The 20,872-nt window shown below is 46.2% G+C and overlaps 1 protein-coding gene across 1 annotated transcript in view; it reads right to left on the bottom strand.

The window, feature by feature from the left end:
- The window catches only part of gmds (GDP-mannose 4,6-dehydratase), a 140,410-nt gene that overhangs the window by 81,451 nt on the left and 38,087 nt on the right, over positions 1-20,872 (bottom strand). Inside the window, exons 5-7 of the mRNA XM_076088486.1 lie at positions 12,307-12,499; positions 11,127-11,231; positions 1,670-1,797 (exon numbers count right to left, since the gene is read on the bottom strand). Of these exons, the coding sequence (XP_075944601.1) occupies positions 1,670-1,797; positions 11,127-11,231; positions 12,307-12,499 (426 nt within the window). The remainder of the gene's footprint in view (positions 1-1,669; positions 1,798-11,126; positions 11,232-12,306; positions 12,500-20,872) is intronic.

Genomic DNA, 20,872 nt, shown 5'->3' with positions numbered 1-20,872 from the left:
TCGGCCTTTTCCGAAACTGGAGACGCACGGCGAGGAGGTGCCTGATTCACCAGAGCTGGAATGTCGGCCTTTCCCACAGGAAACCTGGGGCGTCTCAAGCCAGGGTGTCCTGGACAGGCGAGTGCACGCACACGCACACACACACACACACACACACACACACACACACACACACACACACACACACACACAGTGACACAGGGTCGCATGAACATAGAAGCTCACAACTGGTCAGTGAGACAAAAATAACAGGAAGCTGAATGTAACCCAACAACTAGAGTTTTACTCTTGAAGAATAAGAAGCAGCCTTGTTGTTTTACACAATAGTGTACTTTAAATTTACACCGAAAATGCTTTTAATGACAACATCGATATTTCTCAAAATTGCAACATTACTACACTACAGCTTCTCAGGCCGTTGGGATGACGGCACCATTGATAATTTTTCCATTGACCTCTAAAATTTGATTTGCGTGTCTTCCACTCCGCCTTGAAGTGCCGCACCTTCCTGTCACCTCACATATGAACTGGACTTTTACTTCCAATATCTAATCGATACATAATAATAATATATACCATGCGCCATTTTGTCAGATGTGAATCAGTTTGCGTGACAGCAAAATATCCTCCGACAAACCGTCAGACTTCCTCCCACAGGAGCCAAATATAATTCAGTGTGGATATGATTGATCTTGTCTTGAGGCATCAGGCGGTGACCGCTTCACTGACGCCACCTTCGCCTCCGTGACCCGCCTCTACAGCTTGAGACGCCGCTTTTCCACCCGGCACTGCTCCGACGCAGTGACCCCCACACTGAGATCTGCAGTTAAAGCCAGGTTACCCGCCGTGACCTCCTCAGTCACCCCCGCTCCCATCTCAAAGAGCGCCCCCCCCCCCCGCCACCATAACCTCCTAATAATAACACGGTCCGCGGTGAGGGGTCTGCTGTCAGACATGGCAACCCGTCGAGCCTTTCATCTCAACAGCCGCACACACGTGTTCCAACCTTAACCTATCTCACACTTTGACACACACACACACACACACACACACACACACACACACACACACACACACACATGTAGGAATGTGAGTTTCCTTACATACACACACACACACATATGGACGGGGGAAAAACACACACACATATTCCGAAACACTGAACTCCGTCTGCTCCTGGACGTGGCGACCCCACTGTTCCGTTTCATCTCCCCACTCCCTTCTCTGCTTGCTGCTGGCACCATTACGTGAACACAAACACCATATTTCTGTCATCGTCCCCAGGATGCAGCATTCCCTTAATATCTCTCTTTTCTTCTGCGGGCGTTCGGGGAATGGCGATGGGGGCCCTGAAGGGATCTGGGACATGGGTGAGTTGTGGGAAACCAGAGTGCAGTCTGTGGCCTCGCAGCATGGAGCCCCCTCTCTCTCTCTCTCCTACGGCCCCCCCCCCCCCCTTTCTTTCTCTATCTCCGTTTCTCTTTTGGCAGGGAATCACAGGAGGCTTCATGCAGATCGCATACTGCGGCCTCAAACGATCTGGGAAAACATGGCCCCGTTAATGCTACGTGCACATCTGAACCCTGTTCAACTCTGCAGCAGCGCGCGCACAGTTTGTGTCTCTTTCTCTGGGACCGTGTGCGGTTATGGTTGTGTGTGTGTGTTTTACCTCCACGTAGTCTTTGGCGTGGCCCCAGTCCCTCTTGGAGTCCAGGTTGCCCAGGCTGAAGCTCTCCAGTTGGCCGAGGTGAATCTTTGCCACGGAGCGGCTGATCTTACGCGTCACAAAGTTCGAACCTAAAACACATAGATTGAAAACGCTTCGTTGGCACTTCATTCAATCACTGTTTACACGGGGTAAAAATATTACAGAGGGTTAGCTCGGTCCAACACACACAAACGCATATCGGTCAGAAACGGAGAAACAAACGGAGGGCAGATAAGTGAAATTGAGGCCTCCTCGTGGAAGAGTTTAGAGATTCCTACCAGACTTCTACACACACACACACACACGCACACACACACAGCCTTCCAAACCTCCTCTACTGCTCCAAATCCTCTTTAGCCAAAGCAAAAAACTCAAATCGATTCGTTACCACCTCACATTTCAGCCACTAGATCCTTTTAGATTCCTTCTCTCTCATTTTCCTCTCTAATTCACTATTTCAGTGTCAAATCTGGGCTGGATGCCCGACACAAATGTCAGAGCATCAGCCTGTCTGCACCAAAAAGAAAGCAACAGGAAACTGCCGCAGAGAAGAAAAAAAAACACGACAACCAAACAGGACCACCCTGCTTCTGCCGGTGTGGCGCAGGCGTCCAGTCCAGAATCACCACATCTGCCAGATCGGCCCGGCAGAGCTCCCCGACACACGTGGCGGTATTATCTGCGGGAGAAGAAATGGGCTCCTAATGATCACCTCTGTGCCACTGGAAGGGTTAGAGACGTTTTTTGGGTGCTTCTGGCAGGACACCGAGGGCCGGTGTCAGGTTCTCTGTTCCTGCCGCGGGGGGAGCGATGCCGCAGAGAGCCTGCGAATAAATGCGCCAGTCCTCCAAGCCAAACATTATAGCGTTATACTGAGGGAAATCAACACTAAATATTACGGTGTCATGTCTAATAATGCCACCGCCTTAGTCGAAACAGTTTATTAGAGCTTGAGGAGTTCAACTGTGGCTCGGCTCTTCTGTCTCGTGTTCAAAAGGCAAAATGGCAGATATGTGAAAGTTTCATTTCAAAGGAAAGCATCAAAGAGTTGGTTATTTTTAGCGCACGCGTCATCTCTGCTGTACGTAAATCTCCCACAACCTTGCGTGAACCTACATGCTGTATTTTCTATTTTTTATTTTTTTTTAACTCATCCCGTCTGAGATGAATGTTGCCTTTTAGCTCCGCGCACACCTCCAGTCCATAATAGCGCGGCTCTGTCTCCACACTGTATCACTGTTGCCCTGACATGGAGCAGAGCCTCCATTTAGACACAGGAAAATCCCATGAACCCAATCATGCGAATGCACCAAATTTGTAGTAATTATTTCATAGGAAAGCGACAGCCCCGGGGGCAGGCTGAGCAAAAACAGAACCAGGGAAGGTTAGACGTGCTTATTTGAGAAAATACAGCATGTTGTGTGTCGGTAGCGCGGTCACATGGCCCCCGTGTCGACGCTGCTTTGCCGCCACGTTGAGCTGGAGTTTCATAAAGTTTAAAAGAGTCTTCAGACTTTCTCTGAATTCAAAATCTGACGTCCAAACCCCGCTAGTATTCAGAGTTCTGTGACTTTTATGATGAAATAGCACGTGTCTATAGAGCGTAGATAAACTGCGGATGGAAACCCCCTCCGATGTCAGACCTGTCCCGTCTTTGCATGATCGTCTCATCTGGCCCCCCGGGGGCCCGTTCTCCAAGCTGGCAGGTCATCTGTTCTGGCAGATACCACTGAGTCAAATGTTAAGCTGCAATTATTCATCCGCTACTGACGCATGCATGATTGTCAGCTTTGCTCTCATCCACAGCAGACGGGCTCACCAGCCTGTGAGGGATATTTATTTGACATTCTCACGTCCGAAATGATCGGGCAATCAGCCAACGGACATATACTTAATCGACAACTATTTTTCAGGGGAACTCCGCAGATTCATGGGGAATGAATACACAGCTGGAAACAGCTGAATATGCTTTATGTGGAGGAACTTTGTTTATCCCACAGGTTTATCATATTGTGGGCATTTTAACTGTGTTACAATCTCTGGGTGTGAAGCTTTAAAGAAATGGGTTGAGGATCTAATGTACAAATGCTATGGAGCTGCATTATGGGAGGTGTAGATTGTTTTTGGATGTTCACCATTGTTAGGGAGTGAAAGCATTGTTGACTTTGACTTTTTTTTGTTGTTGTTGTTTTTTTTAAACCAGTCTCTTGTGAGTCTTGAACTTGATCGAAATGCAATTTTGAATTTCTGGAATGCTTTTTAAAAGTTAAATGAATTATTTTATCAAGCAAAACAGTCTAACATGGGTTTCCCTGCAGGCTGCATCTTGACATCCACTTTCTGCTTTGCTTTTGTTTTCCATTATTTCTCGATTTTATTTCATTGTAAATTCAATTTTTTTTTTTTTTTTTGATTATTGGACTGACGAGCATGTAATTCTATAATGGCAGCTTGGGCTCTGGAAACTTGCAATAGACAATCCCCCCCATTGTTGTATTAATTTTTTTGATCCAAAAATTAATCAAAAAATAATCCAAGAGATTAAAAGAATAATTACGATTTCATTAGTTGCATCTCTCTCTACAGTATATCGTATATTAGGACCCAGTGGGGCAAGGAAAGGTAACATGAGCCACGATTGGTAACAATCGTGAATTGGAACGCAGGGGTTTCGATTTCAACCAACGTCCAACGGAAAACTCAGGTTTGCAGGTTAAACACAGGTTGTCAAAACTCTGCGGGGCCGCGTTTGCTCTTAAAAAGGTGGCAGAAGGATACAGTGTAGCACAGTACACCCAATGAGTAATAAAGTCCATTATTTCCCCCCCGAGCACACCTGTAGTCTCCTTGTAAAGCTCACACCTATGTTTGGAGTGGCTCTGCTCCCTGCCCGCTCTAATTGGTGCGGTGTGGACCAGAGCGTGGGCCTAATGGACCGGGCCCTGCCTGGCTGTGGACAAAGCCTTCTCTGTTACTGGCCCCGGGTGTTAATGTGTTTCCTTTACTGGCAGCGGCACCGCAGGACAGCCAGGCGAGGGGAGCCGGAGGGGGAGCTAACAGGAGGTTTTCGAGCCCAAACGGGGCATCGGTGGCCGTTTAACCTTGCCCGTGGCCCGGCGGAAAGTCTAATAAAACCGCGGGCCGTGAAAAGTGAGCAGACAGCAAAACCCGTGCCAGAAATGGACACTCAATCTCTTTCTCTCTCTCTCTCATTCTCACTCAACCGTTTCTTTTCTCTCTCTCTTTTTTTTTTCCATCACTCCTTTTCATTTTTTGGCCAGAGAAGCGACAGGAAAAACGTAACACACGGGGTTCGTTGGCACAGCTGGGCTGAAATGTGGGGAGAAAAAGAGGAGGAGGAGGAGGAGGAGGAGGAGGGTAAGTGCGGAGATGTCTCCCATCCAAAGCCAGGCCATGTGGGCCCAGACAGGATGGGGACGGGAGCCGTCAGCTGGGGGGCTCGAGTGTAGGGGGGAGCCGGGGAGGGGACTGGGGGTTTGCGGGGGCTTTGGCCCGACTGGCCTTGGTTACTCAACAGATTCTGTTGTTAGAACCATGCTGCTACAGCAAGGTGACTTATGAAGTCTGTCTTCAAACTGTGTGACGGCCCAGCCCTCACTGTACGCACTCAAGACCTCCAGACGTCTGACTCACACACACACACACACACACACATCTATATTACCGTCTGTGAGCGTATTTATGTGCGTTCACTAATTGAGATTCAACCGCGGCGTGATTCATTCAGATCACTCTTCTGTAACATTTATTTTGCAGACATAATGTGTGGTTATGGCTCAGCCGAACGGCACATAAGCTCTGGAAAACCTGAAAAGATGGAGTTTATTCAAGTCTTGAATCACGTCAAACATTTATCACGTTGATCTTTGATGTTATATTTGCACGGGTAGAAGATCTACTTCCTTCCTAAGCCAAGTCTCCTGTTCCAGTTTTAGACCTATGGCGTATGTTTTTCATTACCACGTAAATCTGCTCCAAGGTGATTTGCAGGATGTTACCAAGTTCTCCATTTTCTTAATAAAGATGTGGAATGACTCGGTAAGCCAGACTGCTTTAATGAGCCACGTTCCCAAAATAGGACGGTGGATCGCCTACGTTTCTTAAAAAAAAGTCAAACACAAAGACTCGTTCCAGGTATTTTCCAGATACTTTGCGGTTGAGTCATTTCTGTCGTGAGCTTGTCTGAACTGGCCACGTTCTGAAGCTGGTAGAGAAAAAGAACAAAATAGCAACAGAGAACCCTGAGATTACCTCAACACAAGGTTTAGACACCTGTTTTGGAATTCAACCAGAACTGCAAATCCCATAATCCCACTCTGTCTTTGGCCAATGGCCCAGGGGAGTGAAAAGCATTTGTGGTAGAAGTGGAAAATGCAACCCTAATGTCCATCTCCACCCGCACACATTTCAGGTTTTAGGTCGACCCTGTAGCTCTGCATACATCTAAATGAGTGTGTCCTCATCTCATACGCATCTCCTTTATCTATACCGTGTTATGAACCAAATAACTGACTTTCAAGAGTGATTCTGCAGGAGGAATCTTCCCTTCATCTGGGATTGGCCAAATTCCACCCGGGCCAAAGACCTGTCAGTGTCTGCCATCGCTGTTATTGCACAATTCCCTTTCCGACTGATCTCTGGAGCCTCGACGAAGGGAGAATATTTGCGTTGCATCCAAGAGAGGTCATGCGCTCAGCTCCGCCAACACAGCGTCTATTCACACCTGACAGACCGCTGCCCTCGTTCTGAGCTGACTCAACCGACAGGGAGGGTGCCGAGAGAAAGAATTGCAATGCGAGGAGGGTTGGAATGGGGCTGGAGAGGTTGCGAAGACAAAGAAGCTTGCGGTTTTTTTTTTATTGCGTTGTGATGCAACAAAAAAACGGATGGATGGCACACGGTGTGCTAAGGTGTGGGGAAAGAAAGGCAGAGTGTGGAGAAAGAGAGGGGAGTCGATGATACATGTTTTTCTTGAGCTCGAAACACTGACAGCACCACCTCCACATCAGGGAACCGAGAGCGAATGAGTAGTATCGAAAAACAAAGACGTAATTGCGTCTGGCAGCATCCTGTAGTGTGACTAAATCACAGGTCTGTAGAGTGATATGTTGGGGTTTCTATTGTCCTATAAGAGGTACTGGCAAAGGTTGAGAAAGGCGACGGGGAGCCCTGAACTCGGTGTAATTAGTGCCGCTCAAAGCGAGCACTCAGTCAACAGAAGTCTTGGATACCATGGTGATCTGGGACAACAAACACCGATTTGAGGGCGTCGATGGGGATGAGTAAAAGGTAGAAACCTAAACGACCACATGATGGGTCTGAAACCAAGACAGGCGGAGGGAAGCACCTTTTTTTTGGCCACGTGACACAAAGCGGTGGGAAGTATGGAGGAGAGAACTCCGTCGTCGGCTCCGCTTCGAGGTGTCAAGACTCCGCTCTTCACCTCGCCACAGTTCAGCTGATGTTTAGACTGCTCTCACTCAGCCTTTTCTCATCAACACCCGGCGAGAACGAAAGACCGAAAAACAAAGAAGCGTTCGCTCCGTGCCGAGTTCCTTCTTACGAGATCATTCCGCCCCCCCCCCCTGACCGAGTCGATCCTATTTGAAGATTTCCTTAGAAAATAACCTCTCCGATAAATGGAAAACATATCCCCTTGCAAATCTATCATGCGATCTGACCTTTTGGGCTCCGTCTCAACGAAAGCAGAAAGTTGAAGCCAAGGCATGTAGCGGCTCAGCGGCTGTATGTGTATGAGTATTCGCGGGGCAGCATTGACTTTGGCAGTGCTATTCTTACTTCCCCAATGCTAACTGGTCTCCTCTCCTAACATAACAGTATATTATTCTATACTGCCAAGCGTGAACCACAGAGCTCTCAGGGTGGAGAGATGGATGGGACTTCCCCAAATAAACCGGGGGGGATTAGCCTACAACTGGAGCTGGTCAGTAGCAGCACCGGTGGAAACGCGCGCAAAAAATATTACTGGTCTGATTTACTACACAGACTTGGATCAAAACACTGCTAAATAGCTATAAATTAAACTGTGGGTTTCGTCTTTTATCGTCAAAATTAGATTTTTGGGGACTTTGAGGTGCTTGCTGATATGATGACCAAATAAACATATGAACTGGTTATTTGCACAGGCTTCACTGCTGATCAGTCATGCCAAGAGACTGTGGAGTAATGCACCGTCTCATGTGTCGAAGCAATATGGAGTCTATTTCGCGCCCCTGCTAACGCTAATCCCCCTCTTCAGAGTCAATGTGAGGGTTATTTATTATGGCTAACGACTAAGCTAACCAGAGAGGAGCTTTGCCGCGGTGTGAACTGGCCGGCAGATGCGGGCTTCTGTTTGCTTTGCTTCATGCTGGATTTCCATCGGGATATTTTTTCTTCGCGGCCGTCCGACTCTGACCTTTTCGCTGCAGAACAATGGAGGCCGGCTGTTTATTGGTTGAACGGTCAGGTGTTTATGAGAACTGTAAGAGAAACCAGAAGGGCATTCCTGCTGGGATTAAGTCATCGTGGGCGCTCTGAGAGACAGAGCTCCTTGTTGAATCCTGCAGACGGACGGAGAGTCTGAGGATGGAAACTGGTGTTAAGCGTCACTCCTCCGTCTACAGCCACCAGACCAGTCCGCCCCGTGTGACACGCCACACCACGCCACTCCGCGCCACAGAGATGATTGGCCGGTATGTTGGTAAGGTGACTTTGGCAGACGCCATTGGAGCAAAAAAACTACCCCAGAAAGGCAAAACCTCTATTTGTTTCTCAAACACAGGCGCACACACACACACACACAGCCACTGGCACCCTGGGACAATGACGTCACAGCTTTTCCTGTGTGTGGGAGGGGGGGGGGCGAGAGAGTGGTGATGTCAGGGCCACCGACGCTGACATCATGGACTTCCTTCCCTCATTAGTGACTAATTATGTAGAGATACAAGTGGTGCATATAAGGAAAGGAGGGGCAGCACACAGACTATAAATAATCCTTTATCTCTCTCTGATACAAGAGCGTTAACACACGTAGGAACACAGAACAGAGATGTTCATGGTGTGGCTGAGAGCGGAGGAGAGGGGAACATCCGTTTTTTTTAGTGATGTCATTGGTTTCGGTGGGAAATGTTGCCAAATCATGCGGGAATCAAAGAGAGTAGCCAGTAGTGTGAATTTATGGATTTCTTTTGATTTTGTATATATCAGTGATATCTTATTGTGTGTTGTTGGTTCAGTTCCTACTGTTTGACTTTCTGTTGGTGCACGTTTTTGTCTTTACCTGGGTAGCCACCGTCATAACGGCTGAATTCTTATATTATATATATTAGATTCAGTTTTGTCTTTTCCCAGAAAGATCTTTATAGTGTCCCACCACAATACTTACCCTAACATTATAAAGTATATAAATTACTATGATGTTCAATGTACTATTTTAAATTGAATTTAAAGGAAACTGAACTCCATTTACGTCACAAACAAACACTATCAAACGTATAGTGAATATCTCTGAGGACACTATCGATAATGTTGAATTCAAGAAATATTATAATACATAATATAATATATATTAATATAATTAATAGTGGAGCACGGTCAGCTTCACTCAGTACTTTTTCTGGCGTGAGGGTAGAAAACACTCAATGGCTTGAATCAGCATCCAAGACCCCAGGAGTGACGTAAAGGTGGATCAGTGTTCTCTCTGTACAGCACACAGCTATGTATCTCACACTGTGTAACGTACCTCACACCCCAACAATGACAAACTGTGCCATGCGGGTGTTTCGCAGCTCAAAGCATCGACTCCTCCCCTCTAAAGCACCTCCTGTGTGTGAAGGAGAGCGCGGCCAAACGCCCCCTCAGCGCGGCAGAGGCAGGGTCATGGCGGGCCCCGGGGGGGGGGGGGGCCCGGGTAAACACTGGCCAATCCAGCCAACACAAGCGCCACACTGGGTTGTGCAAGGCAGCAGCGTGGGACATCTGGCCACATCACAGCTCAGCGTTCCTGCTTTATGAGCGACGACGGCCGTAACTCTGAGAATAGAAGTGGCGGGAGTAAACCCAATGACCCGCTGCAGTAATGCTGACTGTGGAAAAAGGGAGGATGAAGATGTGAAATGAAGCAAGAGAGAGAGGAAGAAAAAGGAAAAGAAAGGAATGGAAAGATAGAAGCAGAGTCAGAGACAGAGATGAAAAAGAGCTGACGAGGGACCAAAAGGCTAAGGGAGTGTTACAGAGGGAGCGGAGAGCTTTGCCCTTATAAGGTCATTGTGTGGAAAAGGACACACTCCAATTTCATAGTTTCAGTTTGTTTATCTCGAGAGCTCCAACTAATGATTACTTTCATGATCAGTAACTCTGATCGATCGACTGATTTATCGTAAATCGCAAATATTGTTTTAGATTCACTTTCTGTTGATCCCCATGGCTCCTCCCGTCATCCAGCCCATTCTTTCTTCCGCATCACACATCCTTCCCAGACGGACTAGCTGTCCCTTACAAGACCTCGGACGGCGACCACACCGTCTCTGCTGAGCTGGCTGTAAGAGCGCACCAGTTCCCACACCTATCTATCTGTGGTAATCCATTAGGGTTTACTGGCTGACCCCTGAACCTCGGCCGGGGTCGCGGCCGGGGCCTTCATTAGGGGATAAATCATAAACACCTGAGCGGCTGACCTGGGCTCAGCGCTGGGGCTGCAGTCATGTGGTATTCATTTTTGGGTCGCGGTGGCGTGTAAATCGGGTTAAACCAGCGCCTGCGACCCTCGGGGCTCAGGGCGCATATTAAAAACGTGACCACAAACGACTTACTATGTGTCAGAATGCGTGCGATTGTGTGTCAAGTGGTTATGAGGGACCTGGCTCCACCAATAAATGAATATTACTTTATATAGAGCATGTAATTGAATACTTGTACAAAATCCAACAATGGTTTACCTTCTGCTGAACGGTTGCTCTCGACAGGTGATGTAATTTTTTCCACAACCAGAATAGAGCATCTAGTTTGTCAATCTGATAAAACATATTGGCAGATTTTTGACTGCAAAAAATAAGCTTATTTTCTTGTTTGGAATTATTCCATTCAGTTAAAAGTTAAATGTTTTCTGAATAAAGTGGTGATCCTCTTTTTTTTTACAACTCCTGCCTGATCATTATAAACAACAGATGGCACACAGGAATACTTCAATATATAAAAAACCTTCGCCAGCAGTTTAATGAAAACATTGCTCAGCCCTAATGTGACCTTTAATACGGCTCTTTGAGCAGCACATACTCCTGTCTTCTCCTCTATTACTATCAGATGCTCCTCCAAAATCTCATTTCCACGCTGTAGGACAAGAAACAGCTTTGTGGGGACGTTGAACAGCAGTATGCGTGTCGTGCTGCGAGCTCACCTCTCCTCGGGCTCTCGTGGTTAAAGAGGATCCCGTTGACGGCGAACATGTTGTAGGCCTCTCGAAAGTTCACCACGATCCAGTAGGCGTAGAGCTTCGCGGCACCTGAGAGGAGAGGCGACGGACACATATTAGCACCAGGGGGGGGGGGGGGGGGGGAGACATCACTTCACACAAAAAACAAACAAGCACAAGCAGACCTTTCACACTCACATTTTATTCACTAAATCGACAAAGGAAACTTTCACACAGCTATTAGCGTGGTTCAGTGATACGGAGTGACAACCTAAGCAGAGAGAGAGAGAGAGAAACACTGATCCTCTCTTCCCAGAGCTGCAGAGAGAAAGATCGTAAGTACACTGCATGTCACATTTGAACACAGCGGTACCGCAGATCATATTTCAACGTCAGGAACGCGAGCCGCAGACTCCTGCTGATTGACCGAAAGCAGGCTTGCACAAAAAGTTCTCCCCTCTTTTCCTCTTACTATCTTCCTCCTCCTCCCTCCTCCCTCCTCCTGCGATGAGGGGAATACCAGAGCAAGCAAAGGGAGGCGCCCGTTGATTAAGCAGTAGGTCAGGATGTACACTGGAGGTGAAGGGAGGGCGCCATGACCCCCCCCCCCCCCCCCATCCAAAGTCTAATTAATAGAGGAGCAGCCCTCCTCGGGATGGTATGTGTCTCCCATGCAGCGTCAGATTGAGTGCTGACAGATGGGGAAAGTGTCAGCGAGGAGAGCATTTAGACAACAGAGAACATGAAACCTGATCGCTCACACACGTGTACAGCATGCCTGACTGTGTGTGTGTGTGTGTGTGTGTGTGTGTGTGTGTGTGTCGAAAGTGAGTGCTGAGTGCTGAGGGTATAAAGGTGTCTTTGTTAAAGTGAGAGCCACTCCAGTCTTCAGTCAGACGCTTTGGCCTCAGGGTGTGCGGAGAGCTCAACTGCTGCCTGAGCACTGAAGCCCCCCCCCTTCTATTTCACTCACTCACTAACACACACGCACACACACACAGTGCTGCGAGGTATCAAGCAATCTGTGTTTGTATGCCCTTACATGGCCATAGGCAATGGTTTGACGAATGGTGCAAGGTAGAAAATGTTAGGTAATCCGTGTGTGTGTGTGTGCGTTTCCACATGGATCTACAGTACATTGCGTATGTGTGTGTGTGTATGTTACCGTAAGGTGAGCGAGGGTAGAAGGGCGTGGTTTCCTTCTGAGGGATCTCCTGGACTTTGCCGTAAAGCTCGCTAGTGGAGGCCTGGTAGAATTTGACGCTGTTGGTCAGACCGCACGTCTTCACGGCGTCCAGGAGACGAAGCGTACCGATGCCGTCCACGTTAGCGGTGTACTCGGCCAAGTCGAAGGAGATCTGAGAGAGAGAGGGAGAGAGGAAAAGAGAGGGAGAGATTATTAAGGGACCTTTGGTAGGAAGATTTCCTCTACTTATTAACAACAACTCTGTAAAGGATTAATAGTATTTTCTGTAGACTTCAGAAGAGAAATAAAAAAGGTGGAGTATGAGAATGGACTCCTGTCTTTTGGTACCTACGTATCAAAAATGAGGACTTGAGACTTGACTGTGACTTGAGACTGATCAAAAATTGAAAGCAGAAATAATTCAACTCTTGACCTTCCTGGAACAAGAGGAAAATAATACTGCAGTCTGACAGTCAGGCCTGGCATTGCGGAACGTCATTGGAGAAGGTGTTGTTTCTGGAGTCCATCAGAACCGATCAGAAAGCTCATTCCTCAAACTAAACACTCCAACTCCCAGAATGCCCGTTTCCACTGCTGAGGGCCAAGAGGGGAGGGAACTTAATGAACACTTGGGGTGGGGGGGGGGGGGGGATTAACTTTAAATGAGAAATGGATGTGCGTGTGCACGACTGTGTGCGCGTGAGACACCGTGCACTTAGACTGTGTGTGTGTGTGTGTGTGCAAGCGGCCAGGACGGCCTCAGGCTCCAAATCAGGCGTGACGGTTAGAAGCCGTGCTGGTTAGTGGTCACCACACCTGGAGCCAGCGGCATGAGCCCCGTCTGTACGGAGGAAACGCGGTGGCCCTTTAGTGCTTCCACGTCGGCGCTGCACACTCAGCCAGATAAAGACCCCTTATTTAAAGCTGGGGCCGAAGAACACTGGGCCTCTATTCCACTCAAAGTCCACACACACACACATGCACTGACACACGCACACATGCACACACACACACAGAGCAGGTTTGATCAGGTTCAATTAAACTCAACAGCTCGGTGTAATTACCGGTGACGCTCCACTCACTTTGCATTCTCCCATTTACATCTACAAGTGAAAGTGAGGGGACACCTTATACGCCTGCATATACTGTATGTCACATTATGACGAGTTACACAGCAAACACAAGAGGTGCACGCAGTAACGGCAATACCTGTGCAATAGAATCCAGCCTAGAAATCACTACAAGCTTAAAAAGTGACAGTTGAATGAACGCACTAAAGGTAAACTGTAATCTATCCAGATGTCAGAGGGAGGTTTGACTAACTGTTGACCAAACAGCCTCAACATGCTTTGTGTGCAGCTACCTCCAGGTACAGAAATATAGAAATAAGAAACTAAATTGTGGCAGGTGTCGTCCATTTTCAGTAAGAAAAATGAACAAATTCCCCCAAAAATCCCAATTCTTCATGAAGGAAGTCTAGACTTAGAGACTATAGAGCGCAGCAAAAGTAGGTCAATGTGGACTGGTTCTGATGTAAGGAGTTTAATACATCTATTTTGAGCAGACCTCAATCCAGCAGTTAGTTATATACAGTATATATATAGTCATATTATCTAGACAACATTCAATTTATCCAGTTATTTTTTAGTCTTTTAATCTTAAAGCAAAAAAGAAAACAATTCTTTAAAACAAATCTTCATGACTGACCATGAGCAAAAACAACCAGAAGTATTTCATCTCTAATGATCAACAACAGGGAACTCTTTGCATTTTAAAAACGTACTCAGGAAATGTCTGGTAATATATCGTGAAAAATAACAAAAGATTTCAATGTATGTATTTACTGAATACTTGTTCCAGCACCGCGATTAAATCATTGCAGAAGAAGAGGGCGCAACAAGATCCAACCTTCAAACGGTGGGAAACAATGTAGAAAACGTGATAGAAATATTGAGTCTTGTATTGATGTGAGGAGCATTAACGCTCTGGACAGATATGATGATTTCGTCTCTGCAGTGGACCTTGAAGTCACACGCTTCATGCGTGTCAGGATATATTTGCTAAGACTGTTTCCTTTGTTTGTTTGTTCAAATGTTCAGCATTTCCACTCAGTCACGACACTAAACACTACATTCTCACCGCTGAGTATTGAACAAGTTAACACAGAGGACACATTTGTAATCTTGTATACTTGTTCTTTTAATCAGAAAGTTCCCAATTTTGATCATTAACGTTGCTAATTGTATTTAATTAAAGCAAAACTCTTAGTCAATTTTTTCGACACCTTTTGACAATTTCAGCTTCTTTTGTAAAATGAAAAATCAGGTTTTTGTCCCAAAGAAAACTGTTAATGCTTCCCGTATAAAGTACTCTCCGATATTGATGTTTTGAATTCAATGTAAATGCGTCATGTCGGGGTTCTTCTGGTCAGGACTAGTGCTGGAGCATATCGATGAAGCCTGAACCTGAAACAGACAATACCCGCTTTCATGTTCAGTGAAGGAGAGGGGACAATCACACACACACACACACACACACACACACACACACACACACACACACACACACACACACACACACACACACACACACACACACACACACACACACACACACACACCATTCCCTCTCCAGCAGACATAATGTAATCCAAGCTCTCTCGGGTCCTCCTCCACCTCTTCCTTCCTTACACATTGCTCCTCCTGCTTCGTCACTGCTCACTCTCCCTGGACCTCATAAACCTTATTTTATGCTACTATAGCACCTTCCTGACCGACACCCCGTCTCTATCCTGCTGTCTGTGTGCGGGTCCCTCCATTCCACACACATGAAGAGGTCTGCAACACACACACACACACACACACACACACACACACACACACACACACACACACACACACACACACACACACACACACACACACACACACACACACACACACACACACACACACACACACACACTCTTGGTATCAAAACCAGCTGAGAGGGGCAGGGTCGAGGACGCCTTGACAAGTTAAATCAAACAAATTGCCTTAATGCCTCCATTCTCTGTCATTATGTAAGGCAGGGCCTGAGCGCTGACGGTTTAAAGGCCAGACGTTTGTGTACACCTCTCTCTGTGTGTGTGTGTGTGTGGACTGCTGGGCCCCTCGGTCGACCTGGCAGATATTGTTCTGTTCTTGGAAGTCAGCCAGGCTCTGTCAGCATTGGGGGTCCGCCGCCAACCCGGGTAAAAAAAAAAAAAAAAAAAGCGATCTGTTTAAAAGGCTTCTAAATGTACAGGGTACACGCGCTGCATTTAGTGGTTTCATTTCTTTCCTGCTCACACACGGCCTGTTGAAATGCATGCTTGGAACTGGGGAATGCGACTCTGTGTGTGTGTGTGTGTGTGTGTGTGTGTGCGTGTGTGTGCACGTGTGTGCGCTCGCTCACATACAGCAGAGTGTTGGTGTGTGTCTTGACAGATGTATAAATATGAGCTACATTTATTCAGCCGTGGCCTCCCTCTGCATACCTGCATGGCCTTCCACACACGGCGTAATGCGAAGGCATTAAACTGTATATACACACAGTGGTGAAGGAATGGAGAGCTCTATTGTGCAATAAGAAAAAAGAGCGCAAGTCAATCAGTCAAGAGCACAGAAGCAACGTTTGTGAGGTGATGCACTGATACACATAACCTTGTACACATATAAGGTTAAAGGAGTACCCCTATTCACAGCATTTTAATCAATTTGACCAATTTTTTACGATTGATTAATTCAGTAAAGAATATTTTTGGTGATCTTCAGAATATTATCATTATCTTTATATCGTTACACGTCTGTAATATCATGACAGAAAGAATATTTCTTTGGGCAATGTACTATGAAAATGTTCCTATTTTGGCTATTTTGCATGATAATATTACAATATTAATCCCCCAATTTGACTTCTGCTTATAAATCATATTAGTGATGAATCTGATGATAACCCTAAATATGAATGCAGTTAATCTGGAGCACATTAGCTTCTTTCTTTTTTTTGTTCTTTTTGATATTTATGTTATAAGTGCTTTTTTTGGGGATGTAAATTTGCGTTCCAGAAAAGAAAATGCTCTGGTTTTTCCAAAAACTGCAATTGTGAATAATCTGTATCCACAATATGGATAGCACATTATTTATACACTTTAACAATGAACATTTAACTGAAAACTGAGAAATGCGTATTTTAGAGCTATCCTATCCACCATCCACTCTGGTGCATGGGATCATAAAAGCTAGGAGAAAATATGTAATGTGTAATCTGATTTAATCCACTGTACGTTACCAATTTACAGCCAGATTCATTCAGATTTGCTTTCCAATTATAACCCAAAAGAATAAGTCCTTCATTACTCTCTCTGGTGCGTTGCTGTTTGTTCAGAGGCATCACGGCAGATTAATGATCTCTGTGGTAAACTGTCATCACACGTGTGTGTGTGTGTGTGTGTGTGTGTGTGAGCATGGGTGGGGGTTTGTTGGGAGAAACCACAGACAATTACACCTTTACTCATCACATTTCAGGCCGACTGAAATTAGAGCAGTCGTGTGTTAACAGGGCAAAGACAAACAGGCTGAATTCCCTCCAGGAGAGAGAGGTTTCGACCCGACCTGGCAACCCACGCACCGCCAGACGGATCAACGACTCCGCTTTCATCGACTCAACTGCAGCGTCACTCATCTGCATCGTGAAGCCAAGACGTAGACTTGCCCCGGCATTTTCCCCGGCAAACGTGAAGCCTTAGTGCAGTTTTCCTTCGCATCAGTAATCAGAAGGTGGGAATAATGGTCGGGCGAAGCGGGTTTCGAGGTCATAATTTGTGTTAAAGCATAGCTGCGCTAAAGACGTACTACAAAGTAGATGGCCCGGGAATTTATTCTTTGACAGCACATTAAAGTATGCAAGATTATGTTTTAAATAATAAATAAAAAAGCATGATGTTCATTTAGTAAATGACTGTCCCATGTAGAGTAAAACAGAATATAAGGCAGGGTATGCTTTAGGGCGTGGCTACCTTGTGATTGACAGGTCGCTCCCATGGCGTTCTCCGTGTTTTCATATAAGAACTTTAACCCTTTCACAGCGTGTTTTCATGAAGTGAATTGCAACATTTTGGTCGCTTAAAAGTGTTTTATTCAGCATTCAGTTGTACCTAGCGCTACCCTCTCATTTGACTCGTGGTTGCAGATAAACAAAATGGCGCCGGCCCAAAATGCCGAACCCGAGGCTTCAAAAACGTAGTCTACAAACCAATGGGTACAAGCTGGATATGTCCACTCCTTATACAGTCTAGGATTTTCATGTCCAGACTAAAGGTTGACAGCGTTATTATACACAACACATGCACCGCTCTGCACCAGGAACTAAACGGGCTGTGTTTGCATTTAAAGGACAATTAAAACGTAGAACACCGGACATCCTGACCTGGAGTCTCTTTGGTCTATGTTGAGGAAATCCTGCTGTCATTTTTAAATCCCTTCAACGGAGGTATCTGATTATTACTGTATGTTACAGAAGTACATACATACAAATGTCTACAAAAATATGGATCATTGTGTCCGCCACATGACGGTTAACACAAATCCTTAAGTAACTCTTTGTAATTCAGACGTCAGTGAGGACTGTGTGGTTGCAGCGCAACATGATTTTGAATTACTCCACAACTGTTCCATGTTTTCACCAGCGACCTTAGCCCACAGAGACCTGCCGTAGCCCACAGCTACTGTTGCTCTGCCCACTCTCCATCGTCATGTGTTGTGATGAAACTTGAGGGGGGAAATCTCTCCACCTCCAGTTCTGTCTTGTTGGAATTGTGTCACCAAGCTTGTCTGCGCATAAACACACACACACACACCTGTTAGAAAAACAAAGTGCTATTTCTTTCCTTGCAGTGTGCCAATTTACCTTTCCCTAAAAAACAGACCCAACACAATTGGAAGGAGAGTCAGAGATGTACGCGGTGAGTGACGGGCAGAGCGAGACAGAGGCGCTGATGTTTGACGTTGCGTCATCCAGCTGGAACGCGTGTTGGCCTTTTGAGCGTTTCCTCGCCGAGAACCTAAAGTTTTTGAAAATATCACTCCCCGACTTACGTCAAACTACAGACATGACTATCTCACACTGCAGCCACTGATTCAACACATTCCCAGTCTCAAAGAATGCAGTTCATACAACACACGCACACACACACACACACACACACACACACACACGCACACGCACACGCACACGCACACGCACACATACCGCCGACTTGCCAAGAATTCCTTTGCAACCAAAGTCCTTTGACATTTGAAGGCTGAAGGCTTAAATATAGACACGGTGACAAGCGGAAACAATACAAGCCTCCAAAGAGCGTTGATTACAGAGCGCACCTGAAGGAAGTCCAAACAGCCAGTTTATTAATAGAGCGTCTGTTTAACATGAGGACCCAGAATAGCTCAGTAGGTTTACATGACTTGCTTTATAGTTGGGTTGATGAAGGGTATCAGTTTACAGGAAACGGCTAGAATGAAAAAGATGCTTGTCTTTGTGTACAAAGACTCAAAACACTTGCATCTTGACAATTTCCTTTCCTTTCCTTGACTCGGACTTTTAAAACGAGATATTTCCTCGATACAAAAGCTCATGGTATACTTCCCACGCCTGCATGGCCACAAAAGGGTCTGCACGAAATTCATTTCATCGTCTGCAAATGTTCGCAAGCTCAAAATACACAAACACAGTCCTGCATGAAAGGTCGAAAGGATGAAAATTGTGAGCTGCGGTATTGTCCAATGTGAACGTATTTCCAAAGGACTGTGTGCTGGTATAATAAAGCAGGAAAGTCACTTTATGGATCATTGTTTGCATTGTGAATGCATTTGATAGAGCTATGAAGATTAGGCAAAAGAAGGGCTTTACTGTTAGTATGAATGCAGGCCTGCAGAGGTGGTTTCACATCGCAATTATGCGAGCGCACTAAACAACTACCGTAAACTTATCTGAAGCAGCTATACGTCGTAGCAGCCACGGGGTTTTAGTTTGCTTAGTGAACAACATTTAGAGATGCAAAACCTGTCTTGATAGTTCCTGGGCCCTCAGAGAACTGCAGGAACTTGTTGTTTTTTTGGGGGCCAGGAACCGGCTACATTTGGTACCCGAGGGCTTTATAATCCATACAGCATTTGACATCCACTGTCCATGGACCCTCACATCGGAGAAGGAAGAACCCCCCCCCCCAAAAGAAAAGCATCCACTCACATTCCTGTATAGCTTAAATTGGTTCCCCAAGCACTGGAAAAGTTCCAGTAGCGTAAACAAGCCAAAGGATTTTCCCCAAAAAAACTTGAAATGGAGAAGTTGTTTCATACCTCGGTTTTATTGTTTGTACAAAATAATTATCCTCAGATGAGAAAGAATTGTTAAAATTGACATGTGTATATATTCACCCTGTGAAACCACTAGTTTAGTCATTAAAGCTCAACTTTACTGTGAAATGGATGAAAAATGAGAACTGATGTGTTACTTTTCAGACAGAGAATGAAAAGCGCCAGCATGCTTTGAAACCAGACGTTCCCCCTCATTCACTCGGGTGTTTCTGTTATTGTGTCTGTAGAAAAGAGATCGTTACAGAATGTGAGGCCAGACACTGACGTCTTGATCTGAGAGAGCTTAAAAGATACCGTTAAAGCAATAAACCTAAGTACCTTAAACGTGGAGACAAATTCAAGATCAACATTCATTTTCTAAAGCAGGGATGTGTACATGGCATGACAAGCATCCACCCACTAATCCCCCCCCCCCCCCTCCCCGCTACTGGTGTTCACTCATCGTCGCGATCTTATCTTGATCTCTCTGTTTTTGTGTCTAATTGCAGGCGTCTTCTGCTCGGTTAGTGTGGAGGCTACTGCAGCTATGGCAATGCACAAATACGAGTCAAACACGCCAGGTGCACGGGAGCGAGGCCGATGGAGACGTGGGAGTGCGAGGAGTGCACGTGTGGAGAAACGCATGCTGCGGCAGCGTAAGGCAGGGCAGGTAGACTGAGGGCTGGTGATCGGCTGTCAAACTGAGGATTTATCCAGTCGAGTCTGGAAAGTCCCCGTCTGCCTCGAGGCACTCCACTCTACCTATTTTACTCTCTCTCTCTCTCTCTCTCTCTGCATCGTTTTCTCTCCACCACTCCATCTCTCAGGGCACCACAATTAAGACATGGACAGAAAGAAATGGGATCAGGGATGAATATAAAAGGTGTTCATTAGGACAAACACTTCCTTTAGTGCTGGATAACAGCGCCTGGAATTGTGTTCTCCCCGGAAAAGTCAATCAAGAAAAGAAAAGATCTTCATTCCTGCCTTCCCTCAGTCACGTGATCTACCCTGCAGACATAGACCACCAATGAATCGCCCCAACCTCGCAACTAAGACGTGTACACATGGCAACGGGTCTCACTGCAGCGGGCTGCGGTCATGCCCCCCCCCCTCTAACGCATTACATAACAGAAGAGGGACCTGGTGAGCCCCTAAAAACTACAAACTTC

This window comes from Anarhichas minor, unplaced genomic scaffold, assembly GCF_050575085.1.
Source record: "Anarhichas minor isolate MPS153535 unplaced genomic scaffold, ASM5057508v1 ptg000010l, whole genome shotgun sequence".
In the NCBI taxonomy this organism is placed as follows: domain Eukaryota; kingdom Metazoa; phylum Chordata; class Actinopteri; order Perciformes; family Anarhichadidae; genus Anarhichas; species Anarhichas minor.
This window is presented reverse-complemented; position numbering and strand designations above follow the sequence as displayed.